The sequence below is a fragment of the Carcharhinus amblyrhynchos genome, chromosome 12, assembly GCF_965287045.1.
Source record: "Carcharhinus amblyrhynchos chromosome 12, sCarAmb.v2.hapA, whole genome shotgun sequence".
Taxonomy (NCBI): domain Eukaryota; kingdom Metazoa; phylum Chordata; class Chondrichthyes; order Carcharhiniformes; family Carcharhinidae; genus Carcharhinus; species Carcharhinus amblyrhynchos.
Genome location: NC_137335.1, coordinates 84,822,971 through 84,840,807, shown reverse-complemented (window position 1 = coordinate 84,840,807; position 17,837 = coordinate 84,822,971). Strand labels below are relative to the sequence as shown.

At 43.1% G+C, this 17,837-nt stretch overlaps 1 protein-coding gene across 1 annotated transcript in view; it reads left to right on the top strand.

The window, feature by feature from the left end:
* Nucleotides 1–17,837, top strand: part of col12a1a (collagen, type XII, alpha 1a) — a 257,960-nt gene that overhangs the window by 227,018 nt on the left and 13,105 nt on the right. Inside the window, exons 60-64 of the mRNA XM_080200857.1 lie at nt 4,085–4,120; nt 4,749–4,815; nt 8,694–8,879; nt 11,672–11,749; nt 15,012–15,176. Coding sequence (XP_080056983.1) covers nt 4,085–4,120; nt 4,749–4,815; nt 8,694–8,879; nt 11,672–11,749; nt 15,012–15,176 — 532 coding nt within the window. The remainder of the gene's footprint in view (nt 1–4,084; nt 4,121–4,748; nt 4,816–8,693; nt 8,880–11,671; nt 11,750–15,011; nt 15,177–17,837) is intronic.

The following is a 17,837-nucleotide window of genomic DNA, read 5'->3' as shown; positions in this document are numbered from 1 at the left end:
AAAAAATCTGGAATTAAGAATCTATTGATGAAACCATTGTCGATTGTCTTTTAGGGAAGGAAATCTGTGGTCCTTAGCTAGTCTGTGCCTTCAGAGACAGTGTGCTTAACTCTCAACTGCCCTCCAAGGACAACAAGGGATGGGTAATAAATGCTGGCCAGTCAGCAATGCCCGTGTCCTACAGATGAATAAAAAAAATTGCCTTTTGTCTTCAGTTTACTCTGAAAGTTTTTGGCTGGAATTTTACCAGCATGCCCACACGAAGCTCATAAGATTATGCCCGTGGCCAGTGGAGAATGCCGTTCTGCAAACCTTGCCTGTGGATGTGCCAGTAAAATCAGATCCTTTGTCTCGATCTATATAGTTTAGATCTAATTCACTGTTTTGTTAGCAGATCGAAATGGAAGTGTACAATTTGCATCAAATTCTCTGAAGCCAATTTATTAGCAGTATTTCACAGCAAACTTTGACATAGGGAAGCATACTGGTAGTGCAAACTGCATCAGCATTGGAGGGGTAGCCAAGTTTTAAGCCACAGATAACTATTGATGCCAACTCTGTGCTATGTGTGAATTGCAGATACCTTTCAGGAGGCAATACAACAATACTTTGTTGAGCCAGATCCTGAAAAGTTAATTCCCCACCAACACAATGAGGGAAATGTGTCAGGGGCTGCAGATATTGTCGGCAGCATCTGTTGACAGCACACTAATTCAGGATTTTGCTGGCTGGCCATCCCAATCACTTTTAGGATATGGTGTCACTTGTAATGCCAGCATTTATTGCTCCTCCAGAACTTGTAAAAATATGATATTAACCTAAACTGCAAATAGCAAAAAGCAATAGCAATAAAATAGACTTTTGAATTTAACAGCTGCTTCACATTAGAATTCTCGTTCTTTGTGGGTTAAATTATTTTTGTTGGTTGGATTGACAAAGGTTTGCAGTAGACTCTTATAGGAAAAAATGGTGTAATGTTCCAGGATTTCAGACTGGTTTCCAGATATAGTTCTATCATAGAAAAATGTAGAAAGTTGCATATGGGAATATAGACCACTAATAGATCAATGAGGTTTCTTTGGCAACCTTTCAGCTCCATGAAGTGAAGAATTCCTCACACATCCTTCAGCTAAGGTAAACTCTTGGAAAGTATTCTTCTGAGGACCTATTGTTAAAGAGTTGGTCAGTGTGTTGATCTGAATTTCCCCTGTGCGATATTTGTAATGAATTGACTAACTTATTCTTGAAGTTTCTCTGTGTAATATTTTCCATGAGTTGACTAGCACTTTGAAATGAAATTCCTCTGTGTAACATTTGCTATGAATTGATCAATGTGTTGGCGCGTAGTTCTTCTGTGTAATACTGGTAATGAGTTGATAAACTCATTGAGGTGTAATTTCTTTGTTTAATACTTGCAGCAAAGTGAATAACATTTTGGTGTGGTAGTTCTTCTATAATACTTATAACGAATGTATGAACATGCAGTGATGAAGTTTTTCTATGTGATATTTGCAATTAGTCGGTTAACTCATTAGAGTATTTGTTCAGTAGAAATAGTGATTGGAGAATATCAGTCCAATATTTGAAATACTGCACAAAGCTATTCCAATCCCATGGTTTTAGGCTGAAAGAATGGGCGGAATTCTCCCACATGCCCGTAGCGGGTTTGCTGGAAGATGGTTGTGGAGACTGTAATGTGGCAAGAGCCATAATGTCAGAAACCTGGCTTAGAAGCGCATCGCAATTCCCCCAATGGCAGCTTAATTGGGGGTCAGTAATCCTGCCGGCAGGAGGTGCAAATGCAATTTGCATTCACTTGCATCTCATGAATGCTGATGAAACCAGGAGCCCACTGATGTCCTGTCAGGCTTTCCAAATTGTGTAGTGCCAGCAGAAACAATTTTGGAATTCAACCTAATTGCTGGCGTGCACAAGGTAGTCCTTAGGTTGCTAATCTGGCTCCGCTGAAATCACCCAGCCCATAAATTCAATAATCTAAATGAAATTTCTGAATTAAACCATGTCACACTGCACATAAACAACCCTGGTGCATTGCTTCACCATCTATATCTCCTGTGTGCATTTGCCTGTCCTCCTGTTCCTATCCACGTCATTGGTTGCAGTATGGCTGATAGAAGGCTGCTGACTTCTATGTGGGCAATTACAGTTAACTTGCCGGATGCCTGGAGCAGCGCTGGCAAAAAGCATGATCGTGGACAGCACCAGCTCCTGGCAGCAAACAAGCTTACACGTGGGCAGTCTGAGCTTTCATGCCAGCAACCTGGCCTTGCATAACTTCACTTTGCGCTTCCATTGCAGTATCCAGATATTCAGTGTTTTCTGCTTGCCCTGAAATGAAGAGTGAGATATTGACCTTCATATGCTGCCTCATGCTTGGGTTCCCACTTGTACTAATGGCCTTTGTCACGACTTCCACAATAGAAAGGATAGGATCCAAAATCTGTACAAATCCCTGCACCACATTTGTGTCAGAGTCCTCCATGCTTCTTGACATTGACAAGACTTTCCAGCAGACCCAGCAATGTACCAGGCATTTCACTGTGCCCTCCAGGTTTCTCCTGTAGGCCACTCCTTCAAAGTTCTCAGTTGAATCCTCTACAGTGAAATTCATGTTTGACCCCATCCTAGAGTAAATTCGCACCTAAGCTACTTTGATGCCCTTCCCAGGCTGCAGGTCAGTTGTGCCCAGTGTCCCACTATGTTCAGAACCTGCCTGTAAGCTATCTTCTATGATGGTGGCAGCTGCAAGTGTGCAAACAAGTGTTGGTTTTCATCATCGGTGACTTTCCTGAATTTCCACCATTGCTGAGCCAGGTTGCAGCCCTTGGGCATCTAAAAGCCACGGAAGTAAAATTGTGGTGACGGGAGTAGGAGAAACATGAGCTGCATGCTTACACCATCTGCAGCTTGTAAATCAGAACAGATTGCAGGATGAGGGTGAAGTGGGATGTGTGAAGGAGGATTATGTATGAAGATGCAATCAATTTTGATGGTTTCAGTTCCACCATGGACAATGGCCACTACTATAGTGCCAAATAGACATGCAATCAGGCCTGTCCTCCATTTAGATGTTGCTGCCTTCAGTTACGCGCCATATTGTCCTACAGGAGAGAGGGAAAGTATGAGTGAGTACAGTGCAATCTATTTGGATGATGTGGCTGCCATGGTTGAATATCAAGCAGTGCATACAATGTGTGAGATCTGGGTGTGAGAACTGCAGCAGTATTAAGGGGAAGGTTGAAGTGGAGCTATGGATGTTAGATATCAGGCATGACTGATGGTGATTGTTGGTTGGTGAGTTATGCAGATGTGGTGCATGGAGCAGTGTATGAGGCTCATTTTGAAGTTGGTGTGATGCAGCAATTGAAGATGCATTCTTAAACACTCATGTGGGGTCCATGAACTTCTTTCAAAAGCACTGCATCTAGTGTATGAAGCTAGTTTGTGCAGTTGTTTTGATATGGCATGTGAAGTTTTATTCACATCAACCACTCATGAGGTCACCGAACCTTTAGCCCTCCATCCAGATCCAAAGGTCCAAACTTGTGATATCGAATGGCTGTTTAGGCTCACTGCCTGCATTAAGTTTGTTTATCCCAGGTAGATAAATCTCCACTTCCTCCGCTAAGGCCTTCAGTGCAGCTTCAGAAAAATCTTGAATGCCATTCTCTGCTTTGTTGTGTGTTTATTAAATGTTCTCTACATCAAATCATTTTAAAATGACTTCCAACACTTGCTTCAGCCAGAATGCACTTTTCCTTTAGTAGGTGCGGAATACCTGTAAGTAATAAACATTAGCTTTAACTCTTGCTAGCTTTTCTCAATTTTACAATCTCTCCTCAGGATTGTAACCACTCAACAATGTGCTTTTCTCTGGCTGCACGGTACAATAATTTAAATTAACAGGTAGTATAAAGTTTGCACACTATCTACATTGGAAGCAGTGGACACTGAGTAAACCTCCATTGTGAACTCTTCAGTGCTTTCAAGTCACGGTCAAAATGATAACATTTTAAAATAGAATGCAGTTCAAATCATTTACTTTTGTATTTTTCTTGTATAGGGACAAACTGGTCCAAAGGGAGAGAAAGGTGACCGGGTAAGTGTCAAGAGCGAAGAGATTTTATCCTCCAGTTAGGGGAGATGGTGGAGTAGTGGTAATGTCACTGGTCTAATATTGCCATAGGCCCAGGCTAATGCTCTGGGAGCCTTGGGTTCAAATACCACCATGACAACTGATGGCATTTAAATTTAATTAATAATGAACAAGAGATAAATTGGACTGAAGTTGATTTTGGACGATTTTCCTTCACTATTGATTTTACCCTTACTTCTGAGTAACACGTTTGTGACTTCAAGCCCCACTTCAGAAACCTGAGACCATAATCTTTGCTGACATTCCAGTACAGTACTGAGGGTGCTGCCCTGTGAGGCATGTCATTGTTTGGATTAAGCAAGGTGTAAAAGATCCTATGGCACTCACTGAAGAAGAACCAGTAAATTTTCACTGGTTTCCTGATGAAAATTCATCCTTCAGCCAAGCCCTAATTGCTGTTTGTGGCACTTGTTGTGTGAAACTTGGTGCCGTATTCCTACAAAACGATGTGACTGTGCTTCAAAAGTACTTCTTTCGAACGTACTGAAGTTGTGCTCTCCTAAATGCCAGATTTCTTTTATCTGCATTTAATTAAATTAGTGTTATGTGGTTTCTCTTTTAATGTTTCTAGGGTGACTTCGCCCCTCAAAACATGATGAGAGCAATTTCAAGACAAGTCTGTGAGCAGCTGATGAACAGTGAGTACAACTGAAAGTTGACAGGAGAAACCACAGGGATTTTGTGGCAGAGAGCTGGAAGTGGTTTGTGGTGTTCCCGGTTTCCTGCACTTGAGTCAACAATCGGTGCTACCTCATGTAAAGTCTTGTGTATCTGAGTGGGGTGGGGCTGGGGAGTGTTACACATCATTTAGCTGGCTGCATTCAAATTTTCCATCTTCTGCCATACATTGAGGTTTGCCATCAGTCCACCTGACACACCAGTTGGAGATTTTGACACATATCTGGGTATTTCTTGTCACCTTTCAATCTAGTTATTTCACTCTTGCTAACAGACAAAGACTTTCTCTGCAAGTTGAATCACTGGTAAACTCTCCTCTTGATAACGACCTGCTGAGAGGTCAATTGCTAACTTTGTGAGAACGTTGATGGCCGCAAATTGGGACTAAGTGCTCACGCTGGCAAGTAAGCCAGAGTGCATCACACTGGTGTTACCACTCGTCTGCACTCGCAATTCAGGTTATCTTAATGGGCCATTTCTCCGCGATGGGTTATACAGATTTTCCACCAGATTTGCTGCAGTCCGAATTCAGCTGTTAGCCCTCTACAAGTGGGAGCAGTATTTCAGCTGTCCCTTCAGCAGCACTTTCACTTCAGGCAACAATATGGCTGGGAAAAAGCTTGGCACCCAGATTTTTGAGCATTGAAGCTGGAGTGGATGTTTGAGACTGGAGGAGAGGAGGACTACCCTCTTTCCGGGATTTGGCATCCTGTCAATAGCAGAGAATCCTTCAGTCCAGACATCCCGTTGGGCTTGGTCCAGGTAAAAGGTTATCAGCTGCTGAGGCACACAGGACGTTCATCACTTCACCTGTATAAGAAGGTTTGAGAAATGTCGCTGAGGTCCCCAGTTGAGCCCTGGAATGGTCTAGAGGCCTAAGAGTTCAAGGCAGCAATGATCTCCTCCTCCTCCTGTAGGTGCCAGGTACACCTGACACAGCTGCTGCACCATCTCCCAAGAAGGCACAGTTTTCGGTGGCACATGTTGTCTGAAGCTCATTGACATAACCAGCACCTCCTGTATAGCTTTGGCCTACATAAGGGCTGTCTTCATACGCCCTCCTCAGCCTGATGATCAGCTGGCACTGCAGCCTTCGCAGTGGCCCCCTAATGCTGGGGCTCTGTCTGGGAGTGCAATGGAGGGTACCTCATGGGGGGAAGCATTCTTGTATGACTTGCGTCAGGAACCTGTGTGCTGGAGAAGTGAAACTACTTCTGAGGATTTATGGGCTGTTTCATATTTTGTTGGAGGGGGCGGGGGGTTTCCGAGCCTGCGGGTCTACAAAGCCTATCTACTGGCCGGTAGGTGTGGCCAACTTGAGCAGCTGTGGGTCTCAGGGAGAGGAGTGTGATCCTCAATGGAGCCAGGAATGATTGACTCAACCAGCAATTCCTCTATGTCACATGGGCTGACTGACAGAACATAAGAACATAAGAAATAGGAGCAGGAGTAGGCCATCTAACCCGTCGAGCCTGCCCCGCCATTCAATAAGATCATGGCTGATCTGAAGTGGATCAGTTCCACTTTCCCGCTTTCTCCCCATAACCTTTAATTCCCCTGTCTATCAGAAACCTATCTACCCGTGACTTAAATATATTCAGCGAGGTAGCCTCCACCACTTCAACAGGCAGAGAATTCCAGAGATTCACCACCCTTTGAGTGAAGAAGTTCCTCCTCAACTCTGATCACTGGTCAGAGTTGCATTAGGGGGCCACTGACAGAACGCTGGTTCAGTTGGTTCTGGTTGATGTGATCATTCACGTAACTCTCCTTGGCTGACCCCCTCCTTCACCAGATCTGCAGCTGCGACTGAGAAGCATTGACCAAGTTTGTACATGGGCTACCATCACTCTTGAAAGGGCAAGATACCAAATGTACCCGATGACCCCATTGACTAGGAGTAGTTCATAGATGTTTGCCAACATGTCAGGATCACTGACTGAACCATGGGTGAGCCCAGTGTATCCATGGAGACCTTTGAGAGTAATGCAGACTCATATATGGACAGGGTGCATGACCTCCACTGGGGAAGAAGACATCACAGGTGAGACACGCAACTGACACCAAGCTACATCATAACAGATCAGTTGCCTGAGCATTTCTGTGATTTAGCTAACCTCTTCCCACAACATGCAGACATTCAGCCAGGCCCCACCTGAGATAGGGAAGAAGAGCCCCTATGGTCAGACCAGAAGCAGCATCACGGACACTGATACCCATAGGCGCTTTGCAAGACACACACATCCACCACCACACCACCGCCCCCCCACCCCCAGTCCACTCCGGTACAACTCTGAAGTGGCACCTTGCCTCCTAGCTCCCCTTTGGACTAAGTCTGTCGGGTCCCCACGTTTCAGAACCTGTACCAATTAACGCACGTGTGACTTCCAGCTGGAGGGGTGAGAATATGGTGCGCAGTCATTGAATCGGCCTCCTAGCTTGCTAATGAGATGCTACAGAGGCCTTTTGAATATTAATAGGCTTCCTGCCTGTTCTGGCCCAGAACCCAATTGGCGCCAGTAGCACAGCTTGGGAGGGTTACAGCAGGTTTGGCGCTGTTGCTTTTCTGCCAACTCCTGATTCTCTGGGCATAGCCCCAGACTAGCGCACCCAGAGAATCCCCCCAGTATCTCATTTGATTAATAGTTGTCTGGAGAGAGAGAAAGGCTGTACAAATGTATAAAAATGAAAGATATATAGACTGTAAACTCCTGTCATGATAGGCAAATAGGGAGGATCAAACTCAAAAGGTATATATCTATACTGATGTTCTGCTGCCAACAAACCAAACAGCAGTCAAACCCTATGCTTCTAGCAGTATTTAAAATGTTTTGTGGGTCCTTAGAGTCAGAAGCAGGAAATGAGAACCTATAACAATTGGGCCTTCCAGCAATGATTGGGAGCACACAGGCATCGTCAATAGCAAGCTGCTTAAAGCTTTTCTTCCCTTTCTACTTTGTGAGATCTAGCTGTGTGCTAATTGGCTGCTGGGCTTTCTTTATTAAAACTGAGACTACCTTCCAAAAGACCCTCATTGGCTGTGGTACTTTGGGTCATACAGAGATTGTGAAAGGCACTACAGAAATGCAAGTCTTTCTTCCTTTCTGCATGGAAACCTGCAGCAGATCAGGATTAGTGAACTGGGTGCAAGAAGAGTTTACTGGAAGTTAAATAATAAAAGAACAGAAATGTGTTTATTTATACACACACATACACATTTTATATATATGTATATTTATAAATGATATGAATTGTATAAGTATACATATAACATACTTACGTTTCTGAATGACTCATGTATGGCTGGACAAAAGACATTCATAATCTGTCTATTCAAAGACTTCAGTTTTCAAACACTGGATTTATGTCCATTTTTAACAGGATGATTGGGTAAAGTTCACATTTTGGAGCAGGTATGCATTAATTACCAGCTTTTTCCTGAGATTGACCCCATGTGGGCTAAGGGTTGCCAACCTCACAAAGCTCATAGCATGTTGCATACAAGCTTAGATCCTGTCCAGGTCAAAGTGCAGCAGCTGAACCACGTCACCTCACAATGACTACCTCATGTTCAAACCAATCAAAGATATATTGTTTTATATCTGTACAGTCAATCAATGGTGAATGTTTATTGTTTAAAACAGCAATTTAGAATAAACACATTGTTTGATGCTGTTGTATTGATAACTATACCTTCCATGTGCCATATCAGATATTCTACTTGGAAATGGTCAGAAATATCAGCCGTGGCAGAAAGCAGAATCCGAATTATAGCACTGCATAAAGAAATCAGTTGTTGGCTTGAGATATTGTTAAGTTTTGCCTTTTAATTTTGCAGATCATATGAGAAGAGTGAATTCATTGATAAACCAGATCCCCAACGGATACACCAACCGAGCAGTTCCAGGACCACCAGGGCCCCCTGGAACACCAGGCAGTAATGGACAAGTAGGAGAAACAGGGCCTCCAGGTCCACCAGGATTCCCAGGTGCACCCGGTGTTCAAGGCAGACCAGGTGAAAGAGGTATGAAACGTGCAATCTACACTTTTCAAGTGCCCTAACCAGACTTAAAACTTTACTGAATCACTGAAATTTATACCACAGAACAAAGCCATTTAGTCCTTCATGTATGTCAGTTATTCAGCCTAACATCCTACTCTTGCCCCACAGCCCTGTAGGTTACAGCACTTTACGTATATATCCAAGTACTTTTTAAATGCAATGAGAACTTTGCCTCTCTACTCTTCCAAGGCAGTATTCCTTGATCCTCGTTACCCTCTATATAAGGAAGAAACCATACAGCTTATTAAGCCTGCTCCATCACTCAATTTAATTTTAGACTTCAACTCCCTCCATATCTCTCGATCCCCTGATGGAGCAATAATCTGTCTATCTGTAAAAAGATGTCTGTTCAACTCCCCAGCTAACACTTCTGTCAGTTACTTTAAATCTATACTCACTTCTTGGCCTCTCTGCAAAGGAAAATAGATTCTTCCTATCCACTCTGACTAGGCTCCTTTAGAATGTTATTCACCTAACTTAAATCTCCCTCAGCTTCTTTGCTCCAAGGAAAATAAACCAACCCTACCCAAATTTTCCTCATTGCTTAAATTCCCTACTCCTGGCAACAATGTCATAAATCTCTTCTATATCCTGTCTAGATGGATGGAGTAACCTGGCTACAACCTAAATAGTGTTTACAGGGAGCCTTTACTTAAAGTGGTTACATTCCTGAAAATCGCCACTTTAAGTCAAACCCCCTTTACGTAAAGCATGGTTACAAATAGGAGTCAATGTTAAAGCCAGTTTAGATTCCTGACTACTTCTTTTCCCAGAAAAATCAGTTATAAAAATTGAAACGTTGTACCATAGTCTGAAGTACTGTACTGTGAGGGAATTTAAAATTGCTGCCTTGCCTGCAGGCTCGTCCTAGCAGAGATCTCTTTAAAACACCAAAATGGTGCTGATTGCAGGCCAGACTCCACACAGAATTACTGGCCCGTTTACACATGATGACGTCAAGAATACTGCATTTTAAATAAAACCCAGGCATAAAAAATAAAGCACTTTAAAAATTTAAAAGGGGACATGTGAAACAAGGACTTAGTGTATACAAGCAAACTACTGCGGTTGTTGGATTCTGAAACAAAAAGAGAAAACACTGGAAAATCTCAGCAGGTCTGGCAGCATCTGTAAGGAGAGAAAAGAGCTGACATTTCGAGTCCAGAAGACCCTTTGTGAAAGCTCTTACTTACTGTATGCAGTTCCAGTACAACTTCCTTTTACGATGAATGTTTCAGTTAATACAGGAAAGAATACATTTGCCTTATTAGCCACCTTCATCTAGGCTCTGCTTTCTTCAGGTACTTGAAGACATCTGTTCCAAGGTCCCTCTGTTCCTTCTCATTTACAATATATTGTGTATTTATTCCCTTACCTTGTTTACCCTCCCCAAATGTAATACTTCACGGGGGTGGGGGGTGGAATTCTCCAGCTATTCACTTCCTCCCGCGGGTTTTGCGGTGGCATCGAGTGACATCAATGGGCAATCTCTTGGACAATGGCAAGACCAGAGAATCCCACTGCCAGTGAATGGCACACCACCTCCCATCACCGAGAAACATACGGCTGGGAGGCCAGTGAATTCCCCCCAACATTTTTCTGGATTGAATTCTATTTGTCATATTTTAGCCCATGTGTCCATTTCAGTGATATCTTCCTGCAGTTTTCAGTTTTCCCCCTCAATATTGATCACATAAGAACGTAAGAAATAGGAGCAGGAGTAGGCCATCTAGCCCTTCGAGCCTGCTCCACCATTCGATAAGATCATGGCTGATCTGAAATGGATCAGTTCCACTTTCCCGCTTTCTCCCCATAACCCTTAATTCCCCTGTCTATCAAAAACCTATCTACCCATGACTTAAATATATTTAGTGAGGTAGCCTCCACCACTTCAACAGGCAGAGAATTCCAGAGATTCACCACCCTTTGAGTGAAGAAGTTCCTCCTCAACTCCGATCTATCACACAACAGTAATATCTGCTGAAATCTTTTTAATTATGCCCAATGCATTTAAGGCAAAATAAGTGGTATCCAATATAAACTTTTCTTCTGCGTTGTACGTTCTAGATTTCTTAGTCCTATACTTTTCCTTTGTGGCACAGTATTTGCTCTGCTTGACTGACTCCCACTACTCAGACACCAATTTACAATTAGCACTCAAGATTATTTCAGTTGCAAAAGTGGATGATAAAAATGGAAGAAGAATCAACAGCTGGTGGCTGGGTGTTGGGTCTTCAACTAAATGTTTCCTAAATGGTTCAAATCTCTTTTCCAAGCCCCCATTGTCATTGATTTGTGACATAATTCATATCCTTGGGCAGTGGAATCACTTTCAGTGGATTCTGATCTAATCCACCTATGACAGATGGGAAGTAGTATTTTTGGAAGTCAAAAGGAGTCTTGTGTGAAAGCTAGTTATTACCTGTGGCATTTGCACTCTCCTGAGCATGTGATACGTCTATTGACCCATGAAAATATTGGGTCTGAGTTGTTCCAATCACCTCAGACTCAGAAGAACTGCAGCTTCAGGGTTTAATTTGAATGAAAATATTATTAAGAATAGGAATTTAGTGTTCCAAGTCTGTTTATTAATACTTTTCAGACCCTAATGGCTGACTATTCATTTCCAGCCTGATGAAGCAATGCTGGAAGCAGAGGTTATTGCCCTGTTGTTTACTTTTTACTTCACTGTTAACAAACTGTTTGAATCTTTCAGGGTTGCATTCTCAATGGTGCATCTTCTTTGTTAATAGGAAGCCCTGGAGAGAAAGGTGAACGAGGCAGTCCAGGTATTGGGAAACCAGGACAGCGAGGTTTACCTGGACCCCCTGGTAGGTAGCTTTATCAATGGGCAAACATTTGTCTGGATCGTAGTGTGCAAGACGCATGATGCACAAAATGTTGTTCCTCCTAATTTATTGGGGTGTCAACTGAGTTAAGGAAACAAACCAGAATGCTCTCCTCTGCTCAGTTCTGGTTCCAACATATTGGGGGGTAATTTTAAATTTGAGTCATTGTGTAACAAATTGAATATCCATTAAATGCCATATCTGATTTTGCTTTACAATGACTTCAACAGCAATAACTCAGAATGAGCTTTGGACAAATTATTTTTGCATTCCTCTTCATGCCATGTTTTGGCTAGGCAACTCTCACTTCCCTAGAGAAATATAAAAACTCCAAATTTCCATCCCAAAATTTCTGACATGTTAAAATTAAACACAGTTAGACCAAGACAGAACTAAATTGGCAGAAGGTGCTGAGTGATTTTCATTACAACTTTGCAGCTTTCTCCCCGGTTGCTGCACCAGTGTCTGGGAAATTAATTTTTAATTTCTGGAAACAATCTGTGATTGGCAAATCCTGGAGGACACTTTGTTATTACCTTCTTCCTGCATAAAACTCCACTGGCAAAAGCACTCCTCTGGTAAGAAAAATGCCAGTTGCTGATGAGCAATAGCTAGTGGAGCTCTGAATCATACCTTGTCCTGGGAATTCTAAAACTTTACTTATTCATGATTTTTTTTTGTTAAGAAATACATGATCTGCAGTGCACATGGTTTGCAGGGCCCGAGGCTGCAGATGTCCAGTTGTTCTGTTACCCTTCATATAATTCATTCCAACACAAATGTTACATCAGCCTCTCATGGGTCAAAGGGAGGCAAAGGTGATACCTTCTTTCATTTGTTTAACGCAGTCTTATTGCCTGAGACATCCACAGTACTTAATTTTAAAAGCAGTCATGTATTAATTAGTTGCCTCCTACCCCCAGACAAATGATTTGATCATTAAATGGACATCAATTTGTTGTGTAAAATAAAATGAAGTAAATAGTTTTCAATGTGAATGATCAGAATGTTTCATTTTCATTTTGGAAGCAGGATGAGAGAGAGAGAGAGAGACCCAATGGGAGTTGGGGTTGGGGAAGCAGAGGGTGGGGGGGTGTGGTTTGTGGCCTCATTTATAACATATGTGTTCTGGAATTACATGAAAGCAGTCTAGACAGCATGAGGACCAGCTGCCAGACAGGTTTGAGGTTAAACATGAGTTTTTCCAAGTTAATATAAAAGCACAAGTAATTTTAAACTGCTACTGTTACAATACACAGGTGCGGATTCATTCTTCCCTCTAAAGATAATAGTGTTGAAAACTCTATCTATTCAGCAACAAACAGGGAAGTAATCAGTGGGATGCAAGGAATCACATATTCAGTCTAGATCTGTAGATGAATGCTTACTATTCTATTTATACACACATTTACAGAGTTACACATTTAAACTGAACAGCAAGCCTGGTAAAAAGGTGTGTCTTTGTGCACATTCATTGCGTTTGTGATAACAAACTATCACAAACCAAACAACACCCCCTTCCCTCGCTCCCTCGTCCCCAACTCCCATGGGGTCTCTCTTGCTCATCCTGCTTCCAAAATGAAAATGAAACATTCTGATCATTCAGATTGAAAATGAAACATTACTTATCATGATTGCATCTTTGTGCATAAGATACGCATGGCAGCGCACATCTCGGGAAGACTATGTGTGCCAAGGATTATTCATGGACTTACTGGTCCCATGAAAACTAATGGGTTTGAGGTATTACAACCGCAATAAAAACTGCAGCTTCAACTTTAATTTGATTTAAAACATAATTGGCAGAGGAATAGGATTTAGTGAAGTCTGTCTGTTCGTCCTTTCACAGGAATAGAATCATAGAAATCATACAGTGCACCGACCACAATCCCACCCAGGCCCCTACCCCCATATCCCGACATATTTACCCACTAATCCCTATAACCTACACATCGCAGGACACTAAGGGGCAATTTATTAGCATGGCCAATCCACCTAACTCACACATCTTTGGACTGTGGGAGGAAACCGGAACACCCGGAGGAAACCCACGCAGACACGAGGAGAATATGCTGACCACTGTGCTGCGGTGCCGCCCTCTCTTTGTAGGTCACAATGGCTGACTATTCATTTCCAGCTTCAATCCAGCCTAATAAAGTATTTGCTGGAAGTAGAGGCCATGGCACTGTTTTTTTTGCTGCATTTTCATATTTTAACAAACTATCTCAACTGTAATTCCCCTCCAGGATACGGGGGTGGGTGGGAGCAGAGTCTTACCAAAAAATGGCAACGTTGCTTATGGTAAGAAATGGTTCTCCCCAGTGAAATACGCTGATTGTCCAGATCTTATGACAACTCCGCCTAAAATAATCAAGGGGACATATTTTGTAGCGTCATTTAGATGGATAGGGCCTCAACACAACAGCAAAGTCTGGTTGGACAGAAACCAGGGTACCATCTTTAAAGGGTGCCCTGATCATTACATGTATAAAACCCCACCCACATCAATCATCAGTCCCATCCCTCCCTCCCTCCACTGATTCATTGTCACCCCCTACACAGACACAGCTGGCACCCACCTCCCTCTCCCAGTGGCCATTGCCGGTCCCCCCCCGCTCCTCCATCTGCTCATGGCCCCCGTTACATAATGAATGTGAATTGCAGCCACACCTCCTCCATCAGACTCTCGCTGGAGCCCACCCTGTGGCACAGGTTGACACTGCCAGGGTGGTATGGTGCCAACCTGGCAGTGCCAAACTTTGCCAAGGGGGAGTGCCAGGCCATTGTCTGACCATGTCCCTCCCTCTTACAAACTCATTCTCATTCCTACAGCAACAGCATCCACTTTTTAAGTTTGGTTTGCTGATCTTTCAGTGCAAGAGGGCTTCTTATTGGCCTTGCAACTTTGACAGCCCCCTCCCCACCACCTCAACCCATCCTTATTGCATTGCACACATACTACCCAGCCACTAACTGACCTTTTTGAAAATTGCATCAGGCTTCAGGTTGGAAACTGGAAATGGTCCCATATCAAGATCTCAACAAAAATGGGAATTCAGCCCCTTGTACAGGCTGGTATCCAAAAAATGGCCACTCTGGGGACGTGAGTTTAGCGGGGACAGAGAATACCAAAGGGCTGCAAGCACAACCAGAATTGTATCCCAGTGCCTTCAGGATGTTAGTGTAAAGAAATAAATAATTAGTCTATGCTAGATCTGTCGTAATCACTGTGCTTGTTTCATAGGCCCACCCGGACAATCGAGAACTGGCCCAACAGGTCCTCCAGGTCCAATGGGACCTCTTGGACAACCTGGTCGTCCAGGACGTTATGGGTCTCGAGGTCCAGCTGGCCCTCCTGGTTACTGTGATTCTTCAATGTGTGCAGGCATTCCTTACAATGGATATCCAGGTACGTTGTAATTTTCAGAATTAGTTCAGCAATTTGCTGAGTTTTAATAAATTAATTTTGAAATCAGTAAGTGATTAGGCAATTTGTTTTAAACACTTTTAAACATCTGCTGATTTGGGTGAAGTTATCCCCTTCTTTAATTGCTTTTATAACCATAAACAATCTTTTAAAAAATTCTTATTGATGTATAATTTTTTAACACAATTAATTAACATGAATTAAACTGAGGCACTAAAAACTAATGAGCTTCTTATATAATTTGTAAACTAACCACTCAGTAGGCAAGTAAAGAGTTTACACCTTGGTAAACTGGAGAATGATCGGTCGACCATTCTGTCCTGCACTTTGCAATGCATGATATCTAATTGCACCTAAGCCATAAGATAGAGAACAAGAGAAGCATCCATTGCAAAGATTTATAAAGCTGTAACTTGATTTTTTCTTTAAAGTAATGAAGTAGCTGGAACATTTGTTAAGTGCTCCAGTGGCTGCTTATATAAATCTGAATTTAAACAGGTGACTAAACTAATAAGTAATTAAGTAACATCATAGGTTACCACATGGCTGTGCTGAAAGGTATTCTGGGTTAACCCTGGTGCTTGGAGAACGTAATGTAAAATGAGAAGCTTGGGAGAGGGCGATCAGTATGACGTGATTTGAATTGACTAGCAGCCAGTTTGTGCTGTTTGCCACCTCAGATGTGGAAGAGGTGATGGAGACAGTGAACAGCTGGAGTCAGGGTGAGTGCAGTGCCAATCCACATGGTATTAGGAGCTGAGTGGAAAGACCAATAGGAAGAGATGAGGAAGGGTCAGTGTGAAAAAAAAGTGAGGGTCACAAGGAGGTTGCCAACCTTCTCAGTTTTCTGGAAATGTCCAGCAGGAATGTCCAAGGGTAGCACATGAACAGACGAACATATGAATTTCTCTCTGGCTAAGTTCATTCCACAAAGAATTCACTTCATTGTCATCTTAAATGGCAGACCTGTTACTTTTAAACTGTGTCTATAGTTCTTTCAGCATCAACACTGTCAAGTCCCTTAGGATCTTAAATGTTTCAATAGAATCACATTTCATTTTTCTAAATTTCAATGGGCACAGACCCGACTGAGTCAACCATTCCTCATAAAATCATCCATCCATCCCAGGAACCAGTTGAGTGAACATTCTCTGCACTGAATTTAATGCAATTAAATTCTTCCTTTTTAAAAATTTGATTTGATTTATTATTGTCACATGTATTAGTATACAGTGAAAAGTATTGTTTCTTGCACGCTATACAGACAAGCATACTGTACACAGAGAAGGAAAGGAGAGGGTGTAGAATGTACAGTTACAGCCGTAGCTAGGTTGTAGAGATAGACCCATGGTAGGTCCATTCAAAAGTCTGATGGCAGCAGGAAAGAAGTTGTTCTTGAGTTGGTTGGTACATGACCTCACTTTTGTATCTTTTTCCTGATGGAAGAAAGTGGAAGAGAGAATGTCCAGGGTGCCTGGAGTTCTTGATTACGCTGGCAGCCTTTGTGAGGCAGCAGGAAGTGTATACAGAGTCAATGGATGAGAGGCTGGTTTGAGTAATGAACTGGACTTCATTTATGACCCTTTGTAATTTCTTGCGGTCTTGTACAGAGCAGGAGCCATACCAAGCTGTGATACAACCAGAAAGAATGCTTTCTATGATGCATCTGTAAAAGTTGGTGAGAGTCGTAGCGGACATGCCAAATTTTCTCAGTCTCCTGAGAAAGTAGAGGCATTAGTGGACTTTCTTAATAATAGCCTGCACATGGATGGACCAGGACAGGTTGTTGGTGATCTGGACATCTAAAAACTTGGAAGCTGTTGACCATTTCTACTTCGATGTAGACAGGGGCATGTCCTCCACTACACTTCCTGAAGTCGATGACTAGCTCCTTTGTTTTGTTGACATTGAGGGAGAGATTATTGTCGCTGCACCAGTCCACCAGATTCACTGGGCCTGATTTTACCATTTTGATTCAAAATGCTGGGGGACTTAAATCTGGGAGTGTTTCAGATCCAACCTTTAGACTTGTTCTCAGGCATCCCCATCCGCACTCTGCCTGAAAAAAAATTCAACGATGCTGGATTGTGCTGCAGAATTTTCACGCCCGAAATGCTGCAACTCTACAGTAAAAAAAATGAAAAATGCTCCCATGTCACATCGCTCTCTGCTGGAAAATGCCTCCCCCTGGCCCCCACAGATATTGTCCCACCCCCACAACATAACTGACCCCTTTATCTTCCCACCCACCCCTGCACTACCCAGACCGATCGCAGCTCCCTGCCACCCTATCAATCGCATGCAGAGTAGCAGCGGATTCCCTACCCCTCCCCCAATCACATGCAGATTGGCAGCAGAGCCCTCTTACCCCCACTAATTGCATGCAGACTGGCAGCAGATCCCCCTTCCCTCCCCTGATCGCATGCAGAATGGCAGCAGACCCTCCCCCACTTCCTTCCCCCACCCCCCCCCAGTTGCATGCAGAGTGGCAGCAAACCTCCCCCCGTTACCCCCAACTAACCGCACACTAATTGGCAGCAGACCCCACCCCCAACCGATCGCACATAGAGTGGCAGCGGACACCCCCTGCCCTCCACCCCACTTCTTACCAGAGAGCCATCTAACTCACCTCCCCCTCAAGCC